The 11,315-nt window shown below is 38.2% G+C and overlaps 1 protein-coding gene across 1 annotated transcript; it reads left to right on the top strand.

Annotated features, from left to right (window-relative positions):
• Window positions 1-416: 416 nt before the first annotated feature.
• On the top strand, window positions 417-2,566 carry LOC103718339 (probable 2-oxoglutarate-dependent dioxygenase At5g05600). Its single transcript, XM_039124964.1, has 3 exons — window positions 417-959; window positions 1,061-1,391; window positions 2,057-2,566. The coding sequence occupies exons 1-3, from the start codon at window positions 460-462 to the stop codon at window positions 2,300-2,302; spliced, it is 1,077 nt and encodes a 358-aa protein (XP_038980892.1). The 5' UTR covers window positions 417-459; the 3' UTR covers window positions 2,303-2,566.
• The last annotated feature ends 8,749 nt before the right edge of the window (window positions 2,567-11,315 follow it).

Below are 11,315 nucleotides of genomic sequence, written 5' to 3'. Positions count from 1 at the left end.
TTTAAAATCACATAATTACTTATATCAGATAATAATATTTTTTTCTTCTTAGCATAATTTTATATCAGTCTATATATTATTTTATACTACTATATATAACTTCCGAGATATACTTATAAAATATTAGAGAAATAAAAAAAAAATTTCCTCTCTCTCTCTCTCTTTTTATTTTTTTTAAAATATTTATAAATATTTTAAGAAATTCATCTATCACCAATTGTTTATTCTTGATGCCTGGGGACTTCTTGTGAAATGGCAGTCAAGCAGCAAAACACGGAAACAACTTGCCCTGACAGATGTCTAGATTCCATGCACGTACGTGGAGTCCTCCACAGCGGCACCGTGAAAGTGACGGGATTCTTTTTGGCTTTCTTGGCTTATATACACCCCCTGCCGCAACGCTCAATTAGCACCCATCCATCATCATCTTTCTCTCATACCGTGCCCCTCTTCACCGACATGGATTCCTCGGAGTGGCCCGAGCCGGTCGTCCCAGTTCAGTCCTTATCGGAGAGCGGCTTGACCGAGATCCCCGCAAGGTACGTGAAGCCCCCCTCCGACCGGCCTGGTGCTGTCTCGTTCCTGGACGGCCCCGAGCAGGGCCTGAAGATACCCGTCATCGACCTCGGCGGCCTCGTCGGCGACTCGGGGGAACGACAGGCTACCGTGCAAGCGATATCGGACGCATGCAAGGAATGGGGCTTCTTCCAGGTGGTGAATCACGGCGTAAGCCTCGATCTGGCTGGGAGGATGAAGAAGGTGTGGATGGAGTTCTTCCACCTCCCCATGGAGGAAAAAAAAGCCTACGCCAATAACCCCAAGACATACGAGGGGTACGGCAGCCGCCTGGGGGTCGAGAAAGATGCCATCTTGGACTGGACCGACTACTTCTTCTTCTATCTCCATCCAGACTCCCAGAAGAACCTTGACAAATGGCCTCTCCGCCCTGAAACCTTGAGGTACGACTATAATCGATCATAAACTTCTGAAAAATTAATGACGTAGTTAAAAACCATCGTTTCGTGATATCATTTACGATTCGGTTTGGATTTATGATCAGGGGGACCGCTGAAGAGTATGGACGTGAGTTGGTGAAGCTGGGTGGGGTGTTGATGAAGGTGCTGTCGATAGGCCTGGGACTGGATGAGGGCTACCTCCAGAAGGCGTTCGGCGGAGGCGACATGGAAGCTTCCATGCGTGTGTGTTTGTATCCCAAGTGCCCGCAGCCGGAGCTGACCCTCGGCCTCTCGCCGCACTCCGATCCTGGAGGCCTGACCATCCTCCTGGCCGACGACCGTGTCAAGGGCCTCCAAGTTCGCAAGGGGGGTGCATGGGTTCCTGTTCAGCCTGCCCCCGGGGCATTCATCGTCAACGTCGGTGACCAGATTCAGGTATTCTCCTGGGAATTAATATATCTTGAATTTTTTCCTCGTACATAAAAAACGATGACTGAAAGAAGAATTAAAGAGCCATCGCAGGGTCGCAGGGAAGGATGGCCAAAAGACAAATTCTCTGCACTGGTCAACAGTTAAAACATCACTTACACTTTTTTTTTATAAATGTACTATTGGATGGATTTATTTACAACAGGTTGTGATATTTCGACATCATTTCTTTTTCTTTGTGATATTTACAACAGGTTGCATGAGCGAGCCCTCGTCTAAACTAATTGCTCTTTATTCATCCCAACATCCTTATCTTCTCTTTATTGTTCGTTTCAATGGATTCTAAATATATATATAGATAAGTTTACAAATGTCAGTTTACATGGCCAGGGGGCATGCACCACATACCTATATGCTTCTCTTTTTTTGGTTATTATGCATTTGTTATGCATTTACTCACTAATAATGGGTTTCTACATAGTACCGGTGATGATTAGTGTAGATATAGCAAATTGCCTGTGTAACGTAAGAGCTACCATGGGCCTATCCAATCATGATCTTTGAACCAATCACAGACTGCCATGATTGGACGATCAAGTCATGTTTGATAATTTTGTGAGCTAATTAATAGTTGAATACTTTGGTGTATGCTAATTTGCGTGGTTAATCAGGTGATAAGCAACTCGGTTTATCCAAGTGTGGAACATCGTGTGATTGCAAATTCCGCAGAGGAGCGCTTATCCTTAGCTTTCTTCTACAACCCTAAAGGTGATTTGCCCATCGGACCTGCACCAGAGCTCGTGACACCGCACCATCCGCCACTCTATCCAACAATTAAATACCGTGAGTATAGGTTGCATGTGAGGAACTGGGGTCTGCATGGCAAATTAGCAGTGGAATCTTTGAAGGCCGTGTAGTCTAAAGATCTTGTGTTGTTACTATCCCATGTATGGGTCCATGTGTTTTATCCAAAAAAACAAGGGATATGTACAACGAATTCTAAGATGACAAAATAAGAAACTAATCGACAAATCGTATATGTTTTTCGACCCTCCAGTGTTGAAATAAATGCCATCTTTCATGGCTAGTTTCTCTTTTGGTTCTTATTTTATAATTTCTCTTTTGGCCCTTATTTTGTTTGAGATATCTTATTTAGTGGAATTAATAAATACTCTCGTCTCTACTGGTGTATTAATTTGTCTAATTTGCTTCCTTGTATGAAAATATAAGCGTACGTACAGCACAAGCTTTTATTTTTGAGGTGTACAGAAACAGACTCTAGAAATATATTAGTTAGGAGTCATATGTAAAGCTGCTTATATATGTTGACATAAGAAAAACCTATATCTAATAATATTATACCATAGTTCCCTAAAGAAAATAAAAATAATATACTATAGGGGATCGTGTAGAATAATGCCTTTACTAACCTAAGCTTAAACTAATGCCACTACAACAAAAACAATATTCCTTACGAACAAAATCGTCATAGAAAAATCAATTTCATCAGAAAAAAATTAGCAATAAAAAATTTATCACGTTGTTTGTCAAGAAAAAGCACGTTGCTAAAGGTGGAAGACGATAATAAAAAAATTTGGCTAACAAATACATATTAATTGTGATGGAATTATATTCATTACCAAATGGTAAAGCATTTGATCACGATAATTTCCACCACAAGAAATTAAAAATTTTGTCAAGATATGATATATTTTTGTCACGAAAAATTAATCTATAGTGGCATACACAAGCTCGTCATCAAAGAGGTTATACTTTTGTAAAAATATCATTCATTACAAAAACTAAAAAAAATCATCAATAATGGATTTTAGAGATGAACAGGGTCTGGTATTATCCGCCCGAGTCTATTTCAAATCTTTATATCGTATTCGGGTATAATATAAGCTCACTATTTTTTTGGAAAATTCCACAAGCATCCTAATAGAGGAAAAAATTTTCTTTTATATCCACCCATACAAGGGATCAAAAACTAATATTTCTTAGATTAATATTGTTACGTCTTAGACTATTACCTAGTTAGCAAAATTTTTGGTAGCATATTTAGGGTGGCAAAATTTTTTCACGGATATAATTTCCATTACTGAAAAAACACTAACAATAATTTGATGACAAACCTATCATGAACAAATTACAACCATTGGTGATGCAATTTTATTATCACCAACAATAATTACATATAATTAATTTCTATATCTTTTGGAATAACAATTGTAGTAATATATAATTAGTGATAAAACAGCTTTCATCATGAATTGTATGAGTTGTTAGTGACGGTAAATTTCTTTTACCATAGTCTAGTAAAACTCTTCATAGGTTTTTTTTTAATTTGTGCAAAACTATGCAAAATTGGCACCATATACTTGTGATTGATGAAACATTTCTATGAAAGTAGTTTTCATTGCTAAAAAATACTAATAATACTTTGATGACAAAACCTTATTATCGTCGCCAAAACTGTAATTATTGGCGATACTATTATTTTTGTTGCAACCAGTAGTCATAACTAATTTCTAATTTTTAAAATGAAATAAAAATAAGTGATGATAAATTTAAGTCACGGAAAGCAAAAATATTTAGTGATCTAAGATATTTCATCATAAAATTTATGAATTCTTAATGAGATAAACTTTATTACGATATAGCAAAATTATCTTGAAAATTTTCTCCATATGGTAGAAATTAGTGCGAGATGTTTGGTAACTTTATTATTTTTGCCATGAAAGCAATTATAGATAGTTTCTAATTTTTGTAAATAAAACAAAAATAGATGACGAAAAATTTAAGTCATCAAAAAAAATTTTTTTTAGTTATTCAAAATATTTTATCATGACATTTATAAATTCTTAGGGACGATAAATTTTGACATGATAGAATAATGGCCATCACAAAAGAATTCTCTTCTTATAGCAGAAATTAGCCCCAGACGTTTGGTAATATAATTTTCTGACTAAAATAATTTTTATCATCAAAAAAAATCATTAACTCGAGCGGCATGATAAAATTATTTCTCGTTTTTTATTGATGAATTTGTTTTTAATCATCAAAAAGTTTCTAGCAGCCTCTTTTGTTGCAGTACCAGCAGGTGAGCTGCAGGGACTATTTCTAAATTAACTCGTGCTTCTTGAGACACGCTCCCATCAAATCACCCAACTGACCTTCACGTAATCGTTGCCTTGCGAGGTCCTCTCTCTCCCCATTCTTCCCTGCCGCTCCTTCTCGTGTTGGTAGCGGCATTGTGATCTCCGTAATGGAGGTTTCGTGATAGGAGAGGAAGACGGAGACACCCATTTCAAATATCCAAGGCGACGCATTCTCTTTGCGGGATCGGCTGCCATTTTTCTTCTCGAGCTGGTTGAGAGGTGGCTTTTTTTGGGGATCTTTGTGGAATAAATCAATTATCAATATGCCCCGAAAGCATTGCTATCTCCGGCGACGAAGTCTTCTGTTTCCGCTGTCGATGGCAACAAATCAAAACCATACGAAAACTCCTGAGAAAGCAAATTTTCCAACATCAATCACTTCAGGATTGCAATCTGAAACTCCGAAAGTCAACTCCATTGTTGTCCTCCATCTGCAAACCATGCAGTTTAGAATGAAAGACTTTTCCCTCAGGCACTCCAGAATCTTTGTCGTTGCTTTCCATATCCATGCTCAACTCCGTGCATGGCTGTCTTTCCATGAGACGACAGAGGAAAACTTCGAAGTCATGAAAGTACTCGAGTACTGTTATTTTGATTGATGGGAGAAAGGATACATATTTCCTGAAGAGATAAAACAAAAAGGAGGAACCGTAACGATTGAAACCAAGTAGACTGCTCTCCTTTACCTCGTATTGCCGGACTCTAACGAGAGGCTTCTCCACAGTAGATTAGCTTATGTAGAAGCTGATCTAAAATGTGTAAATATCAAGTCTATCCGATGCGTATATGTTTGGCTGGGGAGAGAAATGTAGATACTTGAGTCCTTTTGGCTGGTGGGGCTTGGTCTGAATTGCCATCTAGTGGGAAAGGACAAATCTTTCCTAAAGACTAGAGATAAAAGAGGGAAGGAAGAACCATACCAATCGACACCAAGTGGAGTTGCAAGAACCTGATGTGAAGCTTCTCCCCAATAGAATATTAGCTTATCAAGGGTACTTGATTGGTAGATCTTTGGGGTGCAACCGCTTGGCATCAAAACCCAAGTGCATGATCTAAAATGTCCCATAAGCTTGGGTCTTTCTGTTGTTGTGCATAAGGATGGTAAACTGTTCAAGGTTTGGTTAATCTATGTTTCCCTTTTTCAATAAATCTAGATCCTGACTGGATAAACGTAGTCTTGGTTCTGATCCTGGGCATAAATTCCAATTAGTTCGCTGGATCTAGCCAGGCCTGCTTTGCTTCCTTGGACCAGAACATAATTCTTGCTCAAATTTTGTTAGTTCTGATTCAACCCCTTAATTCAACGCTTGCCACATCTATTGATTCATATTGATTTTTGCCCTCCCAAAGAGAAAGAGAAGGAAGCTGAAGCATAATTCATAAACAATGTAAAAACATGTGGAGATCTAAAAGTCGCCGAAGAAGACAGGAAACCTGAACAGTAAGGGAGTTGTACGCAAGGCTTACGTTAATCTTGAACGAGTCTCGGCAACCTAATTACTGAGACTAGTTCAAACTTCATATAACAAACAATTGTCCAAGGAGGTTAAATACAGGATTATAAACTTAAAATTTAGGAGTGGCAATTTACTCCATCACATAATCCGACCAGACTCTAATAGGGCAGGTTTTACCCGATCTGTAGCAAAATCGAGATGGGTGCAAGGAATAGTAAAGCCCACCCCAAACCTGTCTCGGATCCATTTTTCGTCCTAGTCGCTTCGCTCATAGGAACATTGAACATAGAAAAAGTTACATATCGAGGTGCTTAGCTATTCATTTTTTTAAGTTGATTGCTTTTTTAGTTTAAAAAATATTTGACCTTCTAAGGAATAATATTATTGCTTGTTTTGTTTTTCTTATTGTTGAAAATTTAGTTTATTATGTTTGTTATATGTATTTGACTTTCATCTTGTTTAATGTCATGTGAAGTGCTACTATCTATTTTTTATTTTTTTATTTGTTTAATTTATATGCAGAAAAATTAATTTTTTTAGTTTTATTTGACCGAATTTATTTAATATATTTTGTCTAACACAACACATCTTGCTTCACTTACAAATAATGGCCTACTCGATCTGTTCCCATCCCTCATGAAACTTGGATCCATCTAGACATGTTGCTTGTCGAGACCAACAAACTTTACAATAGAAATTTCATGGTATAAACCCCATAAAGTCACATAATTCCAAACGTCAAAGATCCCAGATCCTTTGGTATTATAACCACCGTCCGCGGTAGCAGCACATGCCGCATTCCATGTCTTACCCTTTCGCTTGCTCGCTCCCCTTTGAGCTTGGACGTGGTTTTTATCTCCATTATTCCAAGGTAATGTGATCTCGAACTCTTGCTTATCCTAGTGGGCGGATTGATAACCATTTGGAACGGATTGGCCTTGCCCTTGTTTAACTGCATTTTGGCAACAAACGCGACTGCTTTCAAGTTTGCAATCTTATCTTAACCCCCTATGAAGCCTGGCAACGACAGAATTGAAGGATCTTAATTGCCAACCAACCACAAAGCATCGCTCCCGCTGGTAATCAAGGCAAACAACTATGGAGACGGAGGATAGAAAGCAAGGTATACTCCGTGAAGTCCTTCTACAAGTTTATCAACCAAGGAGGGATAACATGGCCATTGCACCGGATCTGTATATGGAAGGCAGTTGCCTCAGAGAAGCTAAAGATCTTCATGTCGCTTGTACTCAGAAACAAGCTTAACATTGGAGAAATTCTGAATAGAAAAGGGTGGCTTATGCAGGGCAATTCAGCTACAATGGATCATTTACTATTGAGTTGCAGATTTGTTGACCCTCAGAAGACTTTGGATGGAGCTGAACGAAGATAGAAATTTAAATGCCCACAACTATTGCATGGGACTCCTTCACCCTAGCCCTAACTTGGTCGATTTGTCTCAAGAGCAACAACAATTTTTTTCTAAACAAAGAGGCCCTCCATAGCAAACGCTTCTTAAGGCCATCTGTTTTGCTTCTCTCGATGGGAATTGTTTTGCCCTCACAACCCTTCAACTTGTTTCAATTTCCTTCTGCCTATTTCGAAAAGAGCCATGAGAATGTAAGCATGCTTATATACCCTCTCCTCTTGCCTTAGAGGATCTTCAAGTTATCTTGTTTCATTCTCTTCTTGGAGATAGGTGGAGCCAGCTCTTCCTCTTTCTCAAAAAAAGAAAAAAAAAAAAGAAAAAAAAATCTCATATGGTTCCCTGATCAGGACCACCCTCGTTTGCAATTGATTGTGCTTTTTGTGGTAGTGTTGACCTATTTTAAAATTTTGACGGTCGCATATGCAATTGGAGGGGAAGATTTTTTGCAGTCCGTCCATGAAGCCCTCGCATATATATGTCCAATGTGTGAGAGTACAGGTAGTGTATTCAGGCTTACCCGGATATTAATTGGATAGGGGCTTTTCTGATGGTCGCATAGACTTCTCCATTACAATGACATGAATTCTTGCGGGACATCAATGTCCTGTTGCACGAATCTAGGCAACTTAATTTGTTGGTAAGTGTAGGCGTACCATTCACACGAAGACATTGCAAATGCATGTTGATTTTTTTTGGAAGACTCCAGTGATCCAATAATAGTGAAAACAACACTTCATAAGTGGCAGTGGAGCTCTGTAGTTACAATTATACCATCACTCAAGTCGCATTGTAATTTAAGTTGCAATAGTTGACTCATTTCTTGTATTTGAAATAGAATTTGAAGAAATGAGGAATGTTTCTGACGTTCCGTCAAATATCTTGTAAACGGATGCCAGATCAGACCATTCAACATATATGAAGATAAAGAGTATTATAAAGAAGTCAACATCAAATTTACTGGTCGCGAGGGTCCAGGCCTAGACCTAAGCACCTATGTGGAGGGGGTCATGAGCAAGGATACGTACAGATCTTAAAGAGCGCGGAGAAGAGGAATGAGAGGGACAGGATATATAGGGGGCTAGAGGTGATGCATAGTGCCACGGAAGTGGAAGGGGTGGGCAGCGGCAAAAGAGAACTAAGGAGTTGGAGTAGAGAGGAGGGAAGAGAGAAATTTTTTTAAAAAAATTATAATACCTACTTAAGCGGCTGCAACTCAACTTATAATTATTTTTTAATTTTTTTTTAAATTACAATACCTACTTAAGCGGCTGCAACTCATCTTGTAATCATGTTTTACCATGATTCGACCTCCCATAAATAGTCCTACGTGCAGCCTAAGATACAGCTCAATTTACTGTGCAACTTGAGTTGCAGGTATCTAAATAAGTGTGTTAACCTACATTTGCAAGTTGAGCCACGTACATAGGGCTCCACTTGCAAGACTCCAAATAGCTTCTTTCTCCTTGGAGTAATTGAACTATCTTGTATTATATAACCTGTCTTTCCATCATTGAAGCAGGCTACCTACTATCCCCCTGGGATATGGGGGATGGAAACTTCTATCCTCGTAAAGCTGGTAGTGGTTTCAAATCCTATCTAGTCTTGTGATCAGACCTCCTCTTAGGCCCAGCACCAAATACGTACTGTACACCAAAGAGGAGTTATTGTATTCATGGAAATCTAGGTTTACGTAATTTAATGGTATAAAAGATGTATCTATCTATGGATTACAATAGGGGTTACTGCTGGTTTAATGCCTAGGCTCAGGTCTGGAAAAAGTGCGGTTCAGGTAGCAAATAACAAGCGACAAAGTAGAAAAAAATTATTTCAGAGAATTCATAGATGAGGGAGTGATGTTTTGTTTGGTTTTTGAGAATTGATAGAAAAGAAGGCTCGAGAGGCTTTCTTTCCAATGGTTCACAATGGAAACGAAAATGTTGGCAAAAATTGAGAAAATTATGGGCCAAATTTTTCTTCAAGAGGACTTAAAGCTTCTATTTTTTAGCTAGCAATTGGAAAGAGAAATAGAGAAAGCCAGTAGGTCAATATAAGTCATCAAGATTCCAACCATCTTTTCGAAAGCGTTCTGAGCTCAACCTATTACATAAAAGTTCTCAGTTTTCTTCTATTTCTTTTAACATATCTTTTTTTTTCCCTTTTTCTTGTGGCGGCCATAAAAGAGTCTGAAAAGAGCTGAGCCTCTCTCATTTTCTAAGTTCGGTAGTATGGTTCAATGTCCTTTTAGGATTTCCATATAAGAAACAGATTACTGAAACCACTTTCTAATTCTAATATCCAACATTCTAGACTAGATAAAACTGAGGGTAAACAATAGAAAACAAATTTTATCTGGCCATGCTGGGAAACTGCCTTGAGATATCTTAGTTAGATATCTAATGTAGTTCATGTTGAATTAAATTAAATATTTTAAAAATTTTGAAAACTAAATTAGTCAACGGCCAAGTGGCAAGCATCCGTGCACAAGCAAGGGAGCAAACATGGAAAAATTTCCAAAGAAAACAAACTATGACAAGTGTCATATATGCATCCAGCGCAAGAGCAAGCATGGAAAGGCCCCTCGAAGAAGGAAGAAAACGTGGACGGCCAAAATGCAATAAGCCAAAGGATCAAAGGAGTACAAGAAGACACGTCATCAATCCGCGGAAGGGGAATCTTCTTCTTTTGACGTGTCTGAGCCTATATAAAGGGCTCTAGGAGATCTGTGCCAGCAGACCCGTGCGTGGGGGCATAAACTCTCCTGGAACAACGCATCAGCGTGCTTCGATCTACAGGCCATCTTCTCTCTCTTTCTTCATTTTATTATTATATTGTCAAGTTAATTATTTACTAGTTTATTCTTCTTATTTACTGTTTTTGAATATTAAAAATATTTAATTTATCAATTATATTTGTGCATCTAGGCCAACAGTTCATCACTCTCAGAACCTGCTGTATAACTGCTATAGCAAATGCCGATCAGATTCTCATGTTGGGTCGGACTTGGAGTCTTAAACTCGCCCAATTCTCCCTCATTTATGCTTTTTCTGGTTGCATGAGTTATTACAAGGATTGACGGTGGAATTGTTGTGTCCTCTTAACAGTCTTTTGAGCTATTTAATTGCTCTCGGTGATGAATGGTCGAAATATTCTGATATATTTTCCAAAATTTCAAACTTGTGAACCACTCCAACTTATCTTTTTGTGTTTGAATTGAGAAATCTGCAGTCACTAGAACATATATATTTTCCCTCCTGCTTAACTAATCTTTTTGCTTCCCAGATCAAATGGCTGCTACTTGACATCTGTAAGATAGCTTGGTTTACTCCATCTAGCATTGCAAGAAGCAATATGCTTTGTTGTTGAAGGAAATCTGGATTTAATCCACCAGGTATTCAACCAGCCTTCCATCCATTCTAGTTCAAAATTAATAAAAAAACAGCCTTTTTTCAGAAGACAATTAGAGATTACGTTGAAAGTGATGAAAGTTGTGCAAAGATGCAATGTTAATTTGTCTCACAAAACAATACACTACCAGAAAACACGCGTATAGTGACGAAAAATTAGTGACGGACCGTTATCAGTCACTATTTGTGACGAATTAGTGACCGACAGAAATTTGGTCACCGTGGTGTAAACTTAGTGACAGATTAGTGACAGGCCGGTCACAGAATGCGCGGGTAGGATGGGCGCCAAAACTTAGTGACCATCGCAGTGACGGGATATCTGTCAGCAAAATGATAACCGAAATTGCAAACAGACAGTGACAAATTCAGCCGTTACAAATATCGTAACCTAAGTGTTTATAAATTTTTAAAAGATTATTTTTGGCGGATTATTGACAAAAATTTCCGCCACCAAATTTAAATTTTAATTCCAAAAATATTAA

Source organism: Phoenix dactylifera, chromosome 3 (assembly GCF_009389715.1).
Source record: "Phoenix dactylifera cultivar Barhee BC4 chromosome 3, palm_55x_up_171113_PBpolish2nd_filt_p, whole genome shotgun sequence".
NCBI lineage: Eukaryota > Viridiplantae > Streptophyta > Magnoliopsida > Arecales > Arecaceae > Phoenix > Phoenix dactylifera.
This window is presented reverse-complemented; position numbering and strand designations above follow the sequence as displayed.